The 22,103-nt window shown below is 40.9% G+C and overlaps 1 protein-coding gene across 2 annotated transcripts in view; it reads left to right on the forward strand.

The window, feature by feature from the left end:
• The window catches only part of QRICH2 (glutamine rich 2), a 70,207-nt gene extending 58,145 nt beyond the window's left edge, over nt 1–12,062 (forward strand). For both annotated transcript variants that reach the window (XM_070739851.1, XM_070739852.1), the window contains 4 exons: nt 3,402–3,570; nt 8,254–8,341; nt 8,718–8,843; nt 11,858–12,062. In XM_070739851.1, the coding sequence (XP_070595952.1) occupies nt 3,402–3,570; nt 8,254–8,341; nt 8,718–8,843; nt 11,858–11,988 (514 nt within the window). In that variant the 3' untranslated portion in view covers nt 11,989–12,062. The remainder of the gene's footprint in view (nt 1–3,401; nt 3,571–8,253; nt 8,342–8,717; nt 8,844–11,857) is intronic.
• Nucleotides 12,063–22,103: the final 10,041 nt, after the last annotated feature.

A 22,103-nucleotide genomic window follows, 5' to 3' on the forward strand; every position in this document is an offset into this window, starting at 1 on the left:
TACCTACCTGTACCTGTCATGCCTCACTTCCATCCCAAATTTATCAGGAAAACAGAGAGGGATAGAAATTATAAAAGCAGCACATTGAAAAGGGAATAATGATTAAACAAAATTACAAGGATGATGATGATGATGATGATGATGATGATGATGCTTCTCTCAACAAGCTCTGAATATCCCACAGGACACATTTGTCCTATCATGCTGACACCAGGTCTGGACAAATCAAATTATAGGCCATGAATCGGACATGGTAAAAGAACACTTTCAATCTAGAGCTAACCAATGCATTTAATCAGATTCACATGAGATATTTTGGAATACTATATGGATATTTGTGACTCATTAAAGCAACTATGTACTTTTCCAGTAGCTATCCATTCCTGGAAAAAAACATAGATTCTTTAATGTATTGTAGGAAAGTGCTGTACACCATTCATGCATTCCAGAACATTTGTTCTGAATCAATTGAGAGGTATTGTGCAGCACTCATCTGCGTTAATATACTAAGTGCAATCCTGGCTAAAGAGTATACGATGACCCAGGCCACATAAACTAATGGTGCCACCTTCTCTAATGCAAATATTTCAATATTTAGAAAGTAGTCCCCAACCTTTCCATTCTGTGGACCAGCAGTGATGGTGGCAATGGTGAGGAGCTTTTCACATTCATCCACCATTTGCATGGCCCGGTTCCCAATGGACCATGGCCTGGTACTGGGCCACAGACTGGGGGCTGGGGACTTCTGATTTAGAAGGTGGGCCCAATAGTTCCTCAGCTTTAGCTTAAAGCTGAATCCAAGAAATAAAGACTTTTTATTGAAACCTTGGTATCAGGGTCTTATTTATATTTGGTAACCGTGTAAAATTGTTTGAAGAAAGGTTTGCAAAAGGAACCTGTAAGCAACTACAATTCCTGGAATTTGATGAGAAGGATTTATTAATTGAGAAGATTCTCTATTCCCTTTTATATGTCGTACACTGGAAAAACTGCTATATAGCAAAGGAGCTTCCATTAAGAAATTTATCTCAACTTGTATGTACATCATCTCTGCTGTATATATGGAAAGAACCGACACTCTCCATATGTATGCTTAATATCATGAAATTAGCAGGAAATATTTACATAAATTTCTTCCATTTAGGAATTTTGCCATATCCTAAAGCAATCTTTTCACATGCTTCTTTTACATTCTTGTAGGTTTGTAATCAGACAATGAACCTTTTAGTGGTTGGACTTGCTGCTTGGGTAATCATTTGCAATCCCCAAAACAGGCTCAGAACTTCACAGTTTTGCTAAACAAGTCAGACTTGATTGCTATCATGTTACAATGTATTCAGTGATGTTTATAAAGCGGCTCCTATATATGCTAATCCAAATCTCAAAATAATGTCCAAACTAAAGTAGTTTAGGCTTAAGTCTGGCTCAGACTAGACTTCTTGTCTATAGTGAGATACAAGAATTTTGTAATCAAATGTCTTGTGATCCAACCTTGCAATTTAGCTTGCATTTCTGCTTTAATTTAATATTAGTTTAACCCTGCTACTGCTTTCTATGTAGAAAACTGCTCTACAGAAATGGCTTTGTGAAAATAACTTTCTGTTTGTTCCATATGTTTTATGTGCTTTCCTGTCCTCCAAGGCAGAGGCGAGGAACACGATGCTCAAGCAGGCTGCTGTTATGTACTCTACCAAGTGTTTCAGTGAATCTGTTCCCAGGTTTTCTGTGGAGAAGCTTAATGTTTCCTGGGGTCTTTAGGAAAAGGGATAGGCCAAAAGGGAGTCCTCTATGATCTGATTAGCAAGCAGTAAATGGGTGGATCAGACCAGGAGACAAATAGTGAAGCAGTAGAGAATGGGACTGTGTCTCTGTTGAGAGAGCCAAGCTCTGAAGCAGCTAACTTGTCACTGACATGAAAAAAGCAAATGGGGTCATCCATCCATCTACTTTTATAGGATTGGGCTCCATTACAAAACCTCAGATCTTAGCATTAAAAATAGTTTCTATTTCACATCTTATGTGAGGACAAAGATATCATGTTGTATTAATTGTCTCACAAGAGGTAATTTGTAAATATCATTTGGGTTTTATTGTCCATCTTTGCATTTTGGAAGACCTAGCAACATTCTAGACACTGTGGCACCTCTGATTCTATAATGGGAGGATGATTTGAAAGGTGATTTATGGAGATCTTAGGATAGTTTTCTTGCTTTGAAGAGTCTGATTCTCTAATCCCCCATCCTTTTAACAGACTCTAAGTTGGGAGCCTCCAATGGGGATCTATCCCCCCCACACACACACAAAGACTTTCCTTTTCACTACTATAAAGGGCAAATGTAGATTGTGCTTTGTTGAGAAGCATAACATAGCCTGCTCAAAAACTAAACTAACCTAAACTCTGTGTCTTATTTACTTTTTCTGCTGACCCGGTCTGAACCCTGTGTACAACATCATTATAAATGATGTTCAGACTGAGCAATATGTCAGCTGACCTTCCTTTCTTTTCCTATTGAAGGAGGACAGTTCTAGTATCGTGTCCCATCCTGGAAGTTTGAGTTGCAGACAATTTTGACTTTCTCCCAATAGAATGCTCAAGCTATTTATCCTGCCCAGTGGGATCCTCCCTTCTCTTAAGACATTGGTGATCGCTTTATCAACATTACGAAAGAATGATTACTATCTCATTGACAATTAATACCATTTAAGGAAGCCAGTTTAGATACATGAAATCTCCCTTGATATCACCTGAAGCCAAGGCTGATTTTAAAAGCACTTTCTCCCTCTGAGGCCTCTGAGAGATGTTATTCTTCTTTTTTTGTATAGCTACTCTACCCTACCCCTATTCCTTCAGAAAAGATTCACATTTTATCTGATGATGTTGGAATTTTAGCCATACAATGTTCAACTGTTATGTGAGGGCAAGAGAGGTTTGAAAGTTGGAAATAGGAGCAGATTGCCACCCAGAGACCTCTCTTTCATTCTAACCCTTGCTCTGAGCCTGAAAAATTACTTCGTTCAAAATCAGTCATTTTACTGTACTATGCTAAGATGTAGTGGATGTCTGCATGGCAGGACGTGCTGCCTTTTTATACATTCTGGTTCCGCAGATTAATACAGTTGCTTGGGTTACAACACAACAAAAAATTAGACATTCACACTGGTCACGGAGCCAAGATCACACTTCAAACCAGGCCACCACAGAAAATTTGTGCCAGATCTTGAACTTGGTTGAGTCCTAATTCTTAATTGCAATGCTTCCTTTGCCTTCCCTTCTGCTGCTAATGTCCCAAATTGAATCTAATCTTTGGAAAACAAAGCAGTTGTTCTTTTTGGGTTTCGGGAATCACAGGACTTTGCTGGACTTTGCCTCGTGTGAATTAAAGGTCTTTGCCTCTTTACAGAGAGAAACTTCCAGAGGTGGCTGACTATAGCTACGTGAGTGTACCTCGACACTGTGGAGGCAGCCATACCCTTACCCATCCATTCAGACGCTGTGTGAAACTGCAGCAGTTCAGCCAGGCTGTGCCCGCTGTCCAGACAGAGGAAAGCACTATAATGGCAATGATGAAGGTAATGAGAAGCCACTTGGAGAGAGAGCAGGAGAGAGTGGATGGACATTGGCAAAGACCTAGAGCTGGGCAATCACATTTGAAGCTTAAAACGTCATCACTGCTCTTAGCTGCTTTGCATGATCTGCCCTCCAAAAGGACAACGAACTCTTACCTAGAGAGAAGGTGTAAATACAGGTAGTCCTTGACTTATGACCCACAACTGGGCCCAAAATTTCTGTTGCTAAGTGAGACATTTGTTAAAGGAGTTTTCTCCATTTTACTTTTTTTCTTGCCACACATGTTATATAAATCATTGAAGTTGTCAAGGTCTGGGAGTTGAAGTCCACATAATGGGTGGCCTTCCAAATATTGCTGAAGTACAATTCCTAGCAACTTTAGACTGACAGGCCAAGGAGGACAGAAGTTGAGGAATGTAATTAAGCAATACAAAAAAGATAGTAGGCTTCCAGCCCTTGCCTAATGTAAGAAAAAGCCCATCAAGGTTAAACCACAGGTGTTCTTTGTCCCATTGTTTACATTCTTACAGTGCCTGGGGGGGGGGGGGATTAATCCTATATATCTTATCTTTATTAAGCATGGAATTTCCTTTTTTTGTAGCAATTGAGGCTTGGTTCCACCAGCACCTCTCTCAAGATCTCATTTGTATTAAGATGCAGTCCGGATCAACTACAGTAGAGTGTATGGGATATTGTGAATTGTGCTGAATTATGACTACTACATCATTTTTATGCCCACAGTTACCCTTTCTGTTTTAACTGATGGTTGGGTGGAGACCTAGTCATACATACCCTAGGCTCATTAAAAGCAATATCGTTTAGCTAGTTGATATTAATGTCTCTGCTTTAAAAAATGACAAAGTTTGCCTCTTCCTAAAGAATCCCAAATTGAGCAATTTTATAGCCTAATGGAAAAAGATACTGCAGGATGAAGGAATACAAAGTCTGCTGCAGATGATCTGAACAGAAATTTCTTATTTAGTCCTTCCTTGTGATTGGAGACATTTTCTTTTCCTTGAGAATTGGATTCCCGCTAGCAGATGCTTTGCTTTGCTAAAAAGTTTTGCTAGCTTCGTTTGGAAAAATCAGAGCAGGTCTATTTCAGGAGCTTATTTCAAGATTTGTCATTTTTTCTTTTGTAGGAGAATAGGAACGGGCAGAACAGGGTGTAGAATTCTTTTTAGAAAAACCAAATGTGAACGACCCTGTTCTGCTCTGGCCTATTCGGATCGGAACAAAGGGAGAATCCACACACTGAAATTTCAAATAACACACTTTTATATAACAAGCAAGATTTATACAAGCAAATGCATGTATTTCAGTCCATCTTGACAGCTTTTGATGTTCAATTGGGTAAGAGATAAATGTTCGGGCAGCCACCGAGAGTCCAAGCTAATTATTATTATTATTATTATTATTATTATTATTATTATTATTATTATTATTTAATAAATTTGTATTATCTATTAGATTTGTATAATTATCACATTCCTCAGAAGGATAAGGATTCTTTGATTACATATACACACACTCACGATTCTCCTGGTTTTGCTCACACAGCTGTATCTCTGCCCGATGAATTTAGAAGAACAATAGCAGGTTGCCAGCGTGGCATCTCTGGAATCCCAAATCTAGGACTGCCATCATTACGAACGTTGAAACACCACACTTTGTTACCCAGACATCCTCCTTTATATCCTGTCTGGGTGTGGTCAACTGTTTCCTAGAGATATATCTGTCTACACTTTCTTTCATAGACTCACTTTCTGAACTTTTTCCCATAAAGATATTCCTGTCTGCTTCGTGACCTTCTGACCCAGGCATCTAATAGGGGCTCCTCTCCCATGTCCCCCTCCTCCTCTGACTCAGATATTACCATCATTGGGGTTTCTACAGTCTCTGGAGGTTCCTCAGGTTTCTCATGTTCCAACTCTCCCTCACTCTCAATATCTGACTCAGTTGTCAAGAACACTGGCCAAGGTCAAGATGGGCCAGGTACATCCTCCTCAGAATCTGTGACTAACTGACCCGGTTGTGGATCACTCACAACAGACCCCAGCCTGCAATACTGAAAGCAGAAGAGCACATGAAGAGAACATTTCCAAGGCTTCATATTTGGGCAGCAGTGGGAAATGCAATCCAGTGCCAGCCAACTGTTTGGTCAGGCAAGCTTGTCAGTCTTTCACAACAATCTCTCGCCTTATTTAACCACTTGGAGAAGAAAGAGTATACAGTAATGCCTTTCTGAATAACAGCGATAACAATATCACTGTGGGGGTTTTTTTTAAGAGTGTCCCTTTTCAGGCTCTTAACTTCAAGGTTGGTGGCTTGGTATTATCTTTGAGATAATGGATATATTTTGCTACCTGTCACTGAGATTTCTATAATATAAAAGCAACTGAAGAACAAAAGTCTTTTTAGCCACAGGTTCCTCTGTAATTTCTTTTTGTTCCCCTCCGTTAGCAAAGATGCAATAACACAACTTGGCCATCTTTGCTAGAGTCAAATCTTACAGTCATTCCCCCCCCTCGCCCCCCCATTGTGTGAGCTAGGAATGGGAGGGAAAAGTAATTTAAGAATTCTGAAGTAGTTGCAGATTGGAAAAAGCTAAACTGAATCTACTGGGTGGTTTCCTGATTACAGCCCCTCACTGTGTTTTTGTGACCCGATGGAGCACACACACACTACCTATCCCACTTACCTTACATGCCTGACAGCATTCCAATGTGAGGTATTAGCTTTTTACTCTCAAGTGAAGGTGGGGGAAGTTAAGTCAGCGGTTGTCAGGGAGGATTCTGTTGGGTAAGAAAGGATGGAAAGAAAGGAAACAAGGCAATTTAGGATTGTGACGATGGAAATCTCCGCAGCAACACTTGGGCCAAAGTGATTGTTCCTGAAATTGGAATTGCAGTATCTTTAGAAAAAGTTCTGAAGTTGAACTGTTTGGCAGAAGCCCCCCAGTGTTGTCAAGAACATTCCAGAATTGTGACTGGCATATCCTTTGTGTGTGGAAGGAGCTGATCACTCAATAGCACCCTCAGATTAGCAAGTAAAAAGGGGATCAGGTTGCTTAATTATGCTCAGAGACAAAATTGGACCACAATGAATTGAAATCTTCAATAAGTTCAATTCAATTCTAAGCCACATTTCTTTGACTTCCATGTTTGTTCCCTGCCCTGCTACCGCATAAGTAGGGTTCCCAATAGTAGCATGTATCTTTTTACTGCAAGGGGCAGAAATCTCCACATGTTTCGCTTTGTATAGTTCAATAGAATTGGATTTCTGAATGGCAGTCAAGAGACCTGACATGCCTCTTCCAATTTTCCAGAACTGGAAATGAGGCAGCAGATGGGAGGCGGCAATGATTAAAGGCAAGGCATATGTAGCTGCCTCTGAATTTTTTTAAAGGGAAAATAAATCCAATTTCTAAGTTCTAATGCAGGGGTCCCCAAACTTTTTACACAGGGGGCCAGTTCACTGTCCCTCGGACTGTTGGAGGGCCGGACTACAAAAAAACCCTATAAACAAATCCCTATGCACACTGCATATTTTAAAGTAAAAAAGAAAATGGGAACGTACTATTTAGAGGGGAGAAGTCTGAAATTCATATATGTTTATGTTTTGTTTTTAATTTTTTTTGGTTAACATCTGATTGTCTATACAAGGTTTTCTTGGTTTATAGAAAAATGGAGGCACTTTGGCATAATGGTTAATAAGTTAGAAATATAATTGGTGTACTTTTTGAAGGAACATTAAGGAGGGAATTTAAAAGAAAATGAATGTAACTGGATGACAACATTAGAAAAAAACTTTTGATGATTGATATTAGTTACTAACAAAATACCCCATTTTATTCATGGAAAATTAGATGGTACACTGTATTGTTTGAATGTATGTTAAGGGAAAAATTTAAAAAAATTTACACCCTCCCCCATTTCTCCTTCCTTCCTTCATTCCTTCCCTCCCTCCCTACTTCGTCTCCTTTTCTCTCTCTCTTTTGCTTCCTTTCTTTCTCTCACTCACTCTCTCGCTCTTTATCTTTCTCTCTCTCTTGCTTTCTTTCTCTCCTTTGCTCTCTCTCTCCTTCTCTCTCTCTCTCTTACTATTTCTCTTCCTCCCTCCCTTTCTCTCTCCCTCTTTCTCCCCTTTCCTTCCCTCCCTCCCTTCCCTCCCTCCTTCCTTCCTCTCCACTTCTCTTTCCCTCCCTCTTTTTCCCTTCTCTTTCCCTTTTCTTTCTTTCTCTCCACTTCTGTCTCTCTCTCTCTTTTCCCTCTTTCACCCTCCATCTTCTCTCCCCGCAGAGGATTCGCCTGACAAGCCTCCACCCTCCAACCCCGGACTCCCATTCAATCCCCATTCAGAAAACTGGTGCAAAACTTCCCCGCACTTTCCTTGCCGCTCCCCACCCCAACTCCGACTCCCAGCTTCCCTAGCCACTAGAGGGAACAGTGGCCAGAAGCAAAGGATGCAGATGCTCCTGTCACTCACCCTCGGGCCTGATAAGTGGCCTCAGTGGGCCGTATGCGGCCTGTGGGCTGTAGTTTGGGGACCACTGTTCTAATGGTCTATCTGAGTCTGGTTTTCAAGCTCATTCTTCAGATTTACAAGTAAAAACTCTTGTAAAAAGTGGTTAACCTGTAGCAAGGTTCAGCTGAAATTTATTCTGTGTTTGCATTTACTTCCAGCATGAAGAAGTAGATATACTGGGTCTTGATGGTCATATTTACAAAGGACGTATGGATACACATCTTCCATCAATAACCGGAAAGGAACGTGAGTTTTGTGTTCTGTTTGCAGATGCTCTGAGTAGACTAGTCAATTCTTTCTTTTTATCCCAGAAGTATTTTGGCACTGTGTCTTCCTGTCAAATAATTGTCTATAGCAGTATCTCCCCCAACCTGGAGCCTTTTGACTCCCAAATGATGTAGACAGCATGACCTTAAGTGAGAAATTACAGAAGTTGTAGTTAAATTAGGAAGGATCCAGGTGGAAAGCCAACTTTTATAAGTGCTTGTTCTGGTGGGGAATTGACCCTGAAACACATACAGCGATTTCATAGGTGGGCATATTTGACCTCTTAGAGTTGCTATGGGACTTTACCTTCATCTGTGTCCAAAACATTGATGCCCCCTCATACTTCTCTCATCAGATATTCCAAGAACAAGAAGCAAGCTCATTCGGTCTTCCTCACAACGGCAGCACCCCATGTTGAGTGATCTGGCCAATGTCCCCGCTCGCCCCCACACTGCAAAATTGTCAGTGGGCAGTGCATCAGGTAAGTTTGATTACTGATGAAAATGATGCCTGAAGCCCACCCAGAATGCTTAGAGAGTATTTCCTTCAACTTCTATGAAGTAATTGCTGAGGAAAGTGCAGCAGTGATGATGCCCATATGAAGTTTCTGAGACATAGTCTGTATTCAATTTTGTCACTGTGGGATGGGCATTGTGCAGATAACACTTGCTTTGGACTCCGAACAACCTGTTCCTTTCTTGACAGAACTACATTTCACAAGATCTCCTTGAGAAAAGCAAAGAGCTATTAAATTAGTGACCTTTGATCAAATTAAAAGTTTTGAACAATGAGGCAATGGTAACAACCAGGCAAAAGTGGGCATTTGTGAAATCTCCAAATTTGGTGTGAACCAAACCCCAACATTTATTCAGTTCTCATTTAAAAAAAAGTAACTTGTGATGCTTGAAGTACTAAAATCTGGGACTATTTCTTTGTTAGAACCTCACTTAGGCCAGCAATGTAATAGCCAGAGTGCAACTTTCTCTTTTGAAGCTTTCACTAGTATGTTTATGTTCTTCCATTTCCCATGAGAGATGGGGTTAGTTTCCCAGGAAACTGCCAGATCCTGCTTAAGCATTGAGCCTCTGCCTTTCTGCAGACACCCAGTCACAGGAACCCCTCTTTCTAACTATGATTCGTGTAGGCAGTGGATCTTCAAGGCATAAGAAAGCCTTCAGGACATCATCTCTTTGGTAAAGAGTCCCTTATGAGCCGGACAAAAACAAAGCATACTTTCCCAGCCTTGTCCTGACCTTCCAACTCTGTTGTACTGCAATAACTGCTTTGTCCCAAAGCTTCAAAATGGAAGATAACAGCTGTAATCCAGTACTAGTAGAGGATATCATTTTGTGGAAGGCTGCCGTTTTCAAAAATGTTTTTAAAAATAGGAATAAAACTGGTAGTTAATAACTGATGTGCTGTTCCACACCGGGTAGGCCTTTTATTGTTTTTGTGAGAAAACTCTTCCCAGCTGAGTGATTCTACCTTTCTTTGCAGTCTTTATGGTCATGAATCCATCTGTCCATTATAGAAAATTCCCCTTGGTAGCACCGAGATGCTGAATGGTCACATCTGAGATGCAAATGCAAATTTAGTCATTAAAGAATCACATTGCAGCAGCCTGGTTGAAGAATCTTTCCAGAATTTATCATTGCAAAACAATGCTAACTTACCCAGTGATAATGTAGGACTACCAGTAAAGTATTTTCACCTTGCCCAGATATGGAAGGGAAAATTTATTACAAATGAAAGCAACTATATGTGTCCTGTATATATTGCAAGATTGAATCTGGATCGGTCACTGGGACCAGAGGTTTACTCTGAAGAAACAAGATTTGACTATCATTTTGGCTCATTCATGTTCCTTGGTTTGGTCATGCTAGAAAGGACAGAATGCAGCTTTTAACACAGGAAACATCAGCATTTTCTGAGAACTGTATCAAGGTTAGGGCTAGTCACAAGGCTTCCGACTCTGATGGATCTTTTAAATGGCATCCTCCATAAGTTGCCATTTAAAACTAAAAGAGAGGTTCCGTGTGTTGCAAGAGAATGTGAAAACAACTGCAGGTGTAAAGAGGCTCACAGAATGGAATTGACGTGCATTTCTGACATCTGATCCATGTTTTAATAGACAATAATATTAAAAATACTGGCTGAATGGCTGGGAAGCTTAATGTAAATTTCTAAACAAGGCAGTTTTTAAGTGATTTGAACACAATTTTATGGCCTTTTTTGCAACAGTTGCTGAAGTCATTAAGTGAATCACATGGTTGTTAAGCGAATCCAGCTTTCTCCATGATTATGGTTGTCAGAAGCTGACTGAATAGGTCACAAACGGTGATCACATGACCCAGGGATGCTGCAACCATAGAAAAATATGCCAGTTGCCAAGTGCACCCATTTTGATCAGGTGTCTGTGGGGATGTTGCAATGGTATACAAGTACAAGGATTGGTCATAAGTCACTTTTTTTCAGTTGCATTGTATCTTGGAAGGGTAGCTAAACAAATGGTTGTAAGTCAAGGATTTCCCATACAGTATAGATTCCCAGCAGTGAGAATCACATGGTCAAAGATATTGGCAGAATGATTCGTGTTCATTTAGGTGGCACCCAGATTTCCATTTTGCACTATTTAAATCCAAGCTTAATCTGATGTTTACCTTTTACTAAGCACACACTATAGGGAAGTACACACTAAATTGACCCCAAAATTTCTGTTGCTAAGTGATAATTTGTTCTATGGGTTTTGCCCCATTTTACATCATTTGAATCACTGCAGTTGATAAGTTAGCAACTCAGTTGTTAAGTGAATCTGGCTTCCCTGTTGACTTTGCTTGTTAGAAGGATGAAAAAGGTGATCACCTGACCCCGGACACTAACAATCATAAATATGAACCAGTTGCCAAGCATCTGAATTTGGAGCACATGACTATGGCAATGCTGCAAAGGTTGCAATTGTGAAAAACAACGGTCATATGTAATTCAGTGCCATTGTAACTTTGAATGGTCACTAAATGGGCTGTTGTAAGTCAGGGACTACCTTCATATTAAACCTTCAAGTATGTGTTTCAAACCCAAATAGGTGTTCAATCACTAATGATCAGAGGAATTAAGAGACAGACAAGTTTCAAGTGCAGCAGAGTAATTAAAATGGCTTGCAAGCAGAATGACATCATAGGAGGTCTGGGATCCCAGGAAATTTTCTTTGTGCGTTCAGGGCTTCTTCTCACCCTATTTGGTTCCTCTGACTAGGAGAAGCTTTTCAGGATTTCAGACAGGGGGCTTTGCCAGGTTTAACTAGAGACGCCAGAGTGAAGTCTCTTCTTTCATCATTTAAGGGCAGGGACCGGAAAATGTCAAATTAAAGTGGTTTTATGCATAGGAATCAGGGGAAGGAAAGAGGTTTTTACAGGGAAAATGGACTCTGCTGATTGGCTCAACCACTTCTTATAAGACTAACAGTAAAATTGGATGTGGCTGTTTTGTGTGTTTCAGCTAAATCAACAACAGACAAGTCTGCCACTCCAGTAAGGAACTCGGAAGAACCTGGAAATTTGGACAGAGAATCTTTGGAGGTCCGAATGACAATTGCCTCAAGACAACGGTCTGATGAGCAGTTTACCTAAGCCAAGAGGACCCAATTTTGCACGCGTGTAGAAGATAATTGTCACTGATAAAGCCAATAAAGAGAGTTCTAAAAGAGAAGGATGCAGATCTCCTGCTGCCAGGGAGCCCTGGCCCTCTGGCTATGCCCATAGGGTTTTCAGCCTCTGCTCTTTCCTATAGTGATGTTCCTGCTAGGGAGTAGAGCAGGGGTAGGTGAAGAAGGGTGGGGTGGGGTGGGGCTTCCTTCCGCATTGGTGCCCTGAGTCTACAGGTCACTCATTTTATGCGTGAAAAGTTCAACTTTAGTACAAAATCTTCTATATAAACTGGCTAAAGTATAACCAATTTTAAGCATCAGCTCATCCCCCTTATCTATTTGTTGCTCTGGGTCCACAGTCAGCTATAAAAATGGCCATATAAAAGAAAGCCATGAGAAAGAGAGACTGGATCTATCACCTCTCTATCTCAGAGGTAGGCTGCCTTTTGGCCTTTCATGGGTGATATATCAATTTGTATATATCTACAGATTTACAAGTTTGGCATCCATTGAGGATTTTCTGGAAAGCTCAGAAATCCTCGAGACTCTTCTTAGTGCAGAAATAACAGCAAGTAATGCTCTTTACTCCTGGACTGAACAATCTCTGCGGTCAGTATATTATGCAGAAACAGTAACTTCTAGAGAATCAGTAGCAGCTGTTAACAGCAATAAATCAGTATGGAGAGGCAGGGTGAGGAGTTTATAAACTTGCTCAGACATGTGCTGCACTGAAATTTTAGGATTGGCAGTTGCTAAGGTGGGATTTATATATTGTTAATGAATGTGCAGATCCATACATAGGAATATACACATGTATAAGCACATACCCAATGCCACCCAATTAGTAACTCTGCTACTTCAGCCTTGCCTTATTAAAAACAAGTTTATTTTGGCAAACTATTTTACCCTGCCATTCATAAGGATCAATAGAATTCCTAACTTTCCTCTGATTCCAAATCTGAGGTGTATTTTGCTGAGGTGCAGGGGACAGGATAATTGCTTGTCAGCAGTTGCTTTTATTTAAAGCAAAATACCCCCAAAACATTATTTTCCACTGAACAACACAAAATCGCCAAGCACTTAAAAATATCCGCCCTAGCTCTGATTCCCATTGAATTAGTGTGCCGCATTACATGCAGGATGAAACAATGACATGTCCTTGATAGGTTGGTAATCTGCATCACCTTTAAAAGCATTTAATGTGCCGGTTGGTTAGCGGTAGTTGCCTTTATTGCAGGGTGACTCTGTAAGTGAAATCGACACTTGAGCAGTCAAAATTTAGTAGCAGCGCGAACCCAACAAAAATATTTCTAGACTTCACAAGGGAAACAATTATTCCCTTGATCTCAGGCATACATTTGAAGTAATCACACTGTTTCAGTTGGGCAGGCAACTAATTCCGCTTCTCTGTGGCCAACACATTAAGTTCCCTAGTGAATCTTAAATCACCGCTTTAGAATTTAGAAAGCTTTCCAAACCAAACAAGACTTTGGTGGAAAAGAACATTTGGTTTCCCAGTATGGCTGTGGCTCTTTCAGTGCCTAGTTACATAATACAAAATTCAGCCAGACTACACAAATATCTCAGTCTCTCATCCTGCAACAGAAAGACTTCATTGCATTTTTTTTTAAACGTGCAGAGGAGTTATTGTTTCTGAGCTTGAGAACCTCAGCCAAATGGTTTGTAGGGATGAGAATGAGCACTTCCTTTCAAGAATTTCATCTTGTAATTTAGCTGGCTGCTCTGCTTTTCACTGATAGCATGCAAACACTAGCAGTATCAGACTGGACCAGGGACCAGCAGTGGGGCTTCTCTGCCAATATTGCAGAATGCCAGGAGCAGAAATACTGGTCTCTTGGACCCAAGGAAGGCTTCTTCGATGGATCTACATTGAGATTTAATCATCAAAAAGATAATGGCCACCTTGGAGAGAGCAGACTTCTGCTTGTGCAGGATTGTACCCTCAAGAAATAAACAACTAAGAGTGTCTTCCTTAATATCAGTGGTTCTCAACCTGGGGGTCAGGACCCCTTTGTGGGTCGAACGACTGTTTCACAGGGGTCACCTAAGACCATGGAAAAACAAATTTCCTATGCTGTTAGGAAGTAAAGCTTCTATTCTCGCACCTTGCAACATATTTTTACAATCCGACCAATCAGGCGTTTACAATCGAGGTGTCTCTGACCTTCCTGCTAATCAGCTTAAAGCTCTGTTGGGACAATTGGTGCTAGACATGGTTGGGGGGGTCATCACAACATGAGGAATGTATTAAGGGTTTGCGGCATTAGAAAGGTTGAGAACCACTACTTAATATAGAAGCTACCAGATCTGGACTGCAATAATCTGGGTCATTAGAGAGCCACAAAGTGTGTGTGTGCTGCATTCTACCACTTGCCTTGGTGAGTACAAGCTATAGTACAGTACATTCATAGCCCACTTCCAGCTGCCATTCTGTCATCACCCACTAGGCCTGGGTTCCTCTGTTAGGTGTGCAGGTGTGCAGGCTGAGCCTGCAGAAGACTACCACCAGATTTTTTGTTGTTTTAAACTGAAGTAGTATTGTCTTTAAATTGACTCTCTGCCCTGAGGATCTCTAGGTGGCTGCTGCCCCTGTTGGTTTACATTTGTGGCCCTGCAAAATCCTCAGTTATAACTTGTGTAGAAGAGTCCAGCCTTTGTTTCCATGACACACAGTCAACGAGAGTTCCTCCTACCTTCTTTTTTTCAGGGATTTTTCTGAATTTCTCAGGTTGCTCTCAATTTTCTGGAAGCTAGCATGCCTCTCCTTCATTGTCTGCTCCAGAAAAAAACTAAAGAGATGAAAAAAAAATTTTTATGGAGAATATTTTCTATGGGGAGCAGGTGCAAGTAATGGCTTTCAATGTATACCATAGCTTATTCCATCTCCTCATTTTTTATTTCTCTCCCAGAGATAATTCTTCCAAGCTTCTATATTATATTCTACCTGCTGAATGTAATAGAGACACTCTTTGACTTATGACCATTCATTTAATGATGGCTCAAAGTTTCCACAGCCTTGGAAAAATTTATTGAGATCTGTCCTCACACTTACCATTGTTACACCATCCCCAGTGTTGGTAACTGGCTTGCATTTATGACCAGTTGCAGCTCCTGTGATCATCTAACTCTAATATTTGTTCTTTCCAGCTGGTTTCTAACAAAAAACACCAGATGGGAAAGCTGGATTTGCTTAAACATCCATATGAGTTGCTTAACTAAAGTTAAGCCAATTCACTTAACCACAGTAATATATGATTGTAAAATCAGACCCAGTCACGTGATGACTCACTTTTCAACTGCACTAACTTACAATGGAAAATCTGTTCCACATTAAAGTCATCAATCGGATTATCTGTATTGCCACTAAAGTGTGATTGGATGCATCAATAATAATTAGTATTCTCATTTCATTTATCCCACTATGCCTTGCATAATATTGGAAGCCTAGTGGAATTTATAGTAATCACAATTTCATTCCGACTTCCACTCCCCATCAGAGAATCTATGCATGCCAGTTTTCTAACACCAACATAACTTTGAAAATTGGGGTGTGGTGGGGGAGGTTGAGTTTCGCTTAGTTTTACTTCTGTGATGGAATAGGTTCCAGAGTTTGATATTTGTAGGTTAATGCAGCAAAGAAACTCATAATTTAAGGAAACAACAAGCTGCTAATGCAGGCATATTATTGGTTAGCTTAAACAGCTTTATAAGCACGGGCAAACTTAGAAGAATCAACAAGATACAGGCACCTTCCATCCGGGTAAAGATTTTTTCAAATAACACAGTCAAACTCTAATCCGAGCAAGATTCACCCATTAGAATCATAAAACCAGCAGCATTAGGGAGCTTGTATTATGAGCACATCTGAGGCGTTGGAGGAATTCGAGACTGAAAATGCCACAATTCTGTTAGGAAGCTTAACAAACATGTTAAGCTTGTTTCGAAGTGGTCTGTCTGCTTGGTAACCATCAAGCAAATATGGAATTGTATTGAAGCAGTATTTTCTCAAATAACTATGTTGTCATAACAGTGGGACCTAAGACTTTTCTCACGTACTCCTGATACAAACATGCCACATCTTTTTTGTTATGTGTCCTCACAACATTCCCTTCCTCTGATTCCTACCTCAATGCCTAAGGCGGCCTCTAGCCATTCTTAGATTTATTGTGTCAAAATACTGTGGGGTTTTTTTCTTTACCCACACGCAGATACCCTGACCCCTATTGCATTTTCAAACACGTAGCCCTCAATGCCCTCATTATATTTTCTTGTTTTCACAGTACTGCCTTTTGCTAGCTTTTGTTTATTCCTTCCAAACATTGCTTCCCTCATATTATTTCAGCCCTTTATTTATTTGGACTCAGGCTATCCATATCTCTTACCTAACTTTAGAAAGTTTGGATGGGGTTTAGAATTTGTGAACCAATGTGGGCTGTAGATTTAATGGATCAATCAAGAAAGAAAAAGTCACCAAAGAAAGCAACAAGCCACTGTGTTGTATTGGTATTGAAGATAATATGTATATACATCATTACATGGCAGAAAAAATGATTATTGCCAACCTTCCTTCCATTGAGGACTTATATGCTGCAGGAGACAAAAAGAGGGCCGTGAAAATATTTACTGACCCCTCACATCCTGGACATAAATTGTTTCAATCCCTACCCCCAAATAGTCACAATAGGGCACCGCACATCACGACAACTAGACACAAGAACAGTTTTCCCCCCCGAACACCATCACTCTTAAACAAATTATTCCATTACCACTGTCAAACTATTCACTAAGACTGCATCACTATTACTATTAGTTTTCTCATCGTTCCTATCATCCATCTCTCCCACTTATAACTTGTTGCTTGTATCCTTATGATTTATATTAATATTGTTTCCTGATTGCTTATAGCACTATAGCATTTAGACTTATATACTGCTTCACAGTGATTTACAGCCACCTCTAAGTGGTCTACAGAGTCAGCATATTGCCCCCCAAAATCTGGGTCCTCATGTTACCCACCTTGGAAGGATGGAAGGCTGAGTCAACCTTGAGCCTGGTGAGATTTGAACTGCTGAACTACAGCAGAAGCAGCTTGCAGTACTGGACTCTAACCACTGTGCCACCAGAGCTTATTTTGAGAGGGCAGTAAAATCTGAAGGAATACAGCCATCTCACATTTATGGAATAGGTAGAGGAAGAACATTTTAGAATCCCTCTCCCCTCAGTATATGTATGTACAATACAGGGACACTTAGCAAAAAAAAAATCTCTGGATGGATATTATTATTATTATTTATTAGATTTGTATGCCGCCCTTCTCCGAAGGCTCAGAGCGGCTCACAGAATACAAAAAACAACACAGCAACAAATCTAATTAATTAAAAATTATTACTAAAATCCTATATCTATTAAAATCAATCGGGCAACTCATTCACAACCACACATTACATCTCATAAACAGGGGAAGGGGGCTTGATCTGATTGCCCCATGCCTGGTGACATAAATGAGTCTTCAGACTCTTGCAAAAGGCGAGGAGGGTGGGGGCAATGCAAATCTCTGGAGGGACCTGATTCCAGAGGGCCGGGGCTGCCACAGAGAAGGCTGTTATAGGCCCTGCCAGACGACATTGTCTGACCGACGGGACCCGGAGAAGGGCAACTCTGTGGGACCTAACCAGTCACTGGGATTCATGCAGCAGAATGTGGTCCCTTAAGTAATCTGGTCCAATACCATGTAGGGCTTTATAGGTCATCATCAATACTTTGAATTGTGTCTGGAAACCAATTAGCAACCAGTGCAGACCGCAGCGTGTTGGAGAGACATGGGTGTATCTGGAAAGACCCACGACCGCTCGCAAGGCTGCATTATGCACGATTTGAAGTTTCCGAACACTCTTCAGAGATAGCCCTAACAAAGGTGGACGGCCTAGAACAGTGATGGCGAACCTATGGCACGAGTGCCAAAAGTGACACGTGGAGCCATATCTGCTGGCATGCGAGCCGCTGCCCTAGCTCAGCTCCAACGTGTGTGTGTGCCGCCCAACTGATTTTTGGCTCACACAGAGACTCTGGGAGGGCCTTTTTGGCTTCCAGAGAGCTTCCGGGGGGATGGGGAGGGCCTTTTTTACCCTCCCCTGGCTCCAGGGAAGCCCTTGGAGCCTGGGGAGGGCAAAACATGAGCCTCCTGGGCCCACTAGAAGCTGGGAAACAGGCTGTTTCCGTTCTTCAGAGAGCCTCCAGGGGTGGGGGAAGCTGTTTTTCCCCTCCCCTGGCATTGAATTATGGGTGTGGGCACTCGTGCATGCATGATAGCATGCACCCATGCTCTTTCGGTACCTGAGGGAAAAAAGGTTCGCCCTCACTGGCCTAGAATCAGGGCATGCAAACTTTGGAATTTTACAAGCATACTGTGACCCACAATGGATGTGAGGTTTGTTATGGCCAGTCACAGAACATCAATTTGCTAATTTGCTAGAATGCACCATCCCTTTTCCTTGAACACCTGCTTGCTGTCCCCCCTCCTTTTCTTTTCTGGCTAATTAGAAACTCTTTTAAATAAGGCCCAAGACCGCAGTCACTGTCTTGTTTATTTTCTAGGGATATCTATAAGATGGTCCAAAACCATTCTTAAAAATAAGTACTATGTTAACACATGACCACAGACCCGCAGTCATACTGACTGCAAAGGTTTTCCAAAATATTTTTTGGAATATTTCACTCAGATCACTCTCTGCTTTTTCATATCATGTTAGCAAAGTTTCTTCAGAGATCACCAAATTGCATTCTTTTTGGTGGAAAACATGTCCCCCAACATTATTTTAAAAAACATTAAGAAAGATCTGCGGTCAAAATGACCACAACTCACATTCAAATGCCACTACAGAAAACACCAAATAACTCACCCTGTTTTTAGAAATGGACCATTCTGGTTGCGAATTGCTTTTGTTTTCCCACCAATAGGAGTGTATGCAGTGCAATGCTGCATACACTCCTATTGGTGGGAAAACAAAAGCAATTCGCAACCAGAATGGTCCATTTCTAAAAACAGGGTGAGTTATTTGGTGTTTTCTGTAGTGGCATTTGAATGTGAGTTGTGGTCATTTTGACCGCAGATCTTTCTTAATGTTTTTTAAAATAATGTTGGGGGACATGTTTTCCACCAAAAAGAATGCAATTTGGTGATCTCTGAAGAAACTTTGCTAACATGATATGAAAAAGCAGAGAGTGATCTGAGTGAAGTGGAATTGGATTGTGATGAAAAAATTGTAATGGACGATGAACCCACCGCTGCCGATTTTGACATCATCAATGATGACGCCCATGATGAAATTGATGACCAGATACAATCTATGTAGTGCAATATAATTTTTATGGCAAAAACAAATTCAAACAACATTGTTAAGATGACTGGCTTGTTGCAGTGTAACAGTTGTTTGGCTGTTGTCTTCCGTAGTACCTTGTGGAACTTGGGGTACTGCCCTCTTTGCATAAGGACATCTAGGTTAGATGACGAGATCTCTAGATTGCAGTCCTTAGTTTGTAGCTTGCAGTCGGAAGTGGAAAGATTGTCCCAGCCACGTGCTGTAATGCAGCCATGTGTCCAGCCTCCACTTCCACAGCGCCCCCCGAGGAGGAGGGCTGTGTGGACAACTGTTAGTTCAGGAAGATTGCGTGCAGTTGAGCAAAAACATAGCAATTTTGGTCTCTCTGTATCCAATTCCTATAATGTTCTTGCGGATTTAAATAGTAAGGATGTTGGAGATATTAGCAAGGTCCCTCAGGCAGAGAATGAGGGGATGTTCAAAGGGGAAGTTGTCGTAAATGTCACCAAACCATCAAGTGCAGTTAGAAATAAAAAGAGGACACATTTTCTTGTGGGTGATTCGACTGTTAGAGGTGTTGATTTGGGACAGAGCAAGGATGTGGTGAAGATGCTGAGGTGTCTCCCAGGGGCCACTGCCAGCAGGGACAGGAGGCGGATTACAAACATTGTTGAGGCTGTGAGTAAAGGTAATAACATTGATATGGTGGTACATCTTGGCACAAATGATTTGTCCCAGAGAAATGTTAATGTAGTAAAAAGAGATTTTCAATGTCTAAGTGTGGAGCTGGGTAAAATAACTGATTCAGTGACTTTCTCAGAGGTGTTACCGGTTTGTGGCCAAGAGGATAAAACAATGTGTATCAGAGAGTTTAATGTGTGGTTAGGGCAGTGGTGTAATGCTGAAGGTTTTGGCTATGTAAGTCATGATGTCAGTAGGTGGTCTAATAGGGAGTTGTTTAAGAGGGATGGTTTGCATCCATCATACAGAGGTACCCAGGTGCTCGGTGAGGAATTCAGAACTTTTTTGGACAGGCATTTAAACTAGGTAAAGGGGACAGAGATGTAACTGATGTGGGTGATTTCTGTCCCCGACCAATGAGGATAAAGCAGTTTTTGGAAGCTTATGAAAAGGGAGCTGCAAATGAAATAGATGTAGTTGTTGATGATAAGGGGCAAACTAATAATGAAAATAATGTTCTTCGGGTAATGTGCACGAATGCTCGAAGCTTGAGCAACAAGCTCTGTGAATTAATGGCCATAATATATAGAGATAATTTGGACCTGGTTGCCATAACTGAGACATGGTTTAAGGATTCTAATGAATGGGAAATATCCATACCAGGATATACACTGTATAGGAAGGATAGAATAGAGAGAAGGGGAGGTGGAGTAGCCATTTATGTTAAAGAAAGTCTAAAAACAACACTAATTCAAAATACATGTCAAGATCTGGAGACTCTCTGGATTTGCATGCAAAATAAAGAAGGTTCTGTCATTAGAATTGGGGTGATCTATAGGCCTCCAGGGCAATCTGAGGAATATGACAACAAGATGGTGGATGAAATTACCCAAATGGCACTAAAGGGAGATATTGTGGTTATGGGTGATTTCAACATGCCTGATGTTGACTGGAATATCCCCAGTGCCCTTACGTGCAAAAGTAAGAATATAGTAGAGGCCTTTACAGGAGCAGCTCTGGCACAGCTGGTTAAGACACCAACTAGAGGGGAGAATATTCTAGATTTAGTTTTTACAAATGGGAATTGGGTTTCAGAGGTCAAGGTGGGAGAAAATTTAGGTTGCAGTGACCATCTATGTTTGTGGTTTGATGTAAAAACTCATTGTGAGCAATCCTATAATGCAACCAAAGTATTGGATTTCAGAAAAACAAATTTTAATGCAATGGGGGAATATTTAGATAATGAATTAAAGGGGAGGGATAAAATGGCAGGAGCGAGCACCCAGTGGACTGTATTAAAAAAGGCCATCTTAAAAGCCACTGGACTGTATGTAAGACAAATAACTAAAGGTAAAAGGAAGAAGAAACCGCTATGGTTTAGCAATGATGTAAGGGCTATAGTCAATGAAAAAAAGACTGCCTATAGGAGGTATAAAGAGTCTGGAAGTATAGCTGATAGGGAGGTGTATAAAATGAGACAGAAGGAGGCAAAACAGATAATATATGCTGCTAAAGCCTCAAAAGAGGAAGAAATTGCCAAATCAGTAAAGAAGGGGGATAAAACCTTCTTCAGATATATTAGTGATAAGAAGAAGAAAAACTGCGGCATCACGAAGCTTAGTACCGGGAATAATACATGCATTAATGGGAATAAGGAGATCGCTGACCATTTCAATAGCTACTTCTGTTCAGTTTTCTCAAAAGACACCTTACAAAATAATACTATGGAGGGATATAGCATTGCTTCCAGCTGTACGGATTCAGCTCCAGTGATCTTAGAAGCCGATGTCTTAGAAGAACTTGAACGATTAAAGATAAATAAGGCAATGGGTCCAGATGGCATCCACCCCAGAGTTCTTAAAGAACTCAGATCTGCCATTGCTACCCCCCTGACTGATTTGTTTAACCAATCCTTGTTAACAGGAGAAGTTCCTGAGGATTGGAGAATGGCCAGTGTTGTGCCTATCCACAAGAAGGGCAGTAGAGAAGAAGCTGGTAACTACAGGCCAGTTAGCTTGACATCAGTGGTAGTTAAAATGATGGAGACTCTACTCAAAAAGAGGATAAATCAGCACCT

This window comes from Erythrolamprus reginae, chromosome 2 (genome assembly GCF_031021105.1).
Source record: "Erythrolamprus reginae isolate rEryReg1 chromosome 2, rEryReg1.hap1, whole genome shotgun sequence".
Lineage (NCBI taxonomy): Eukaryota > Metazoa > Chordata > Lepidosauria > Squamata > Dipsadidae > Erythrolamprus > Erythrolamprus reginae.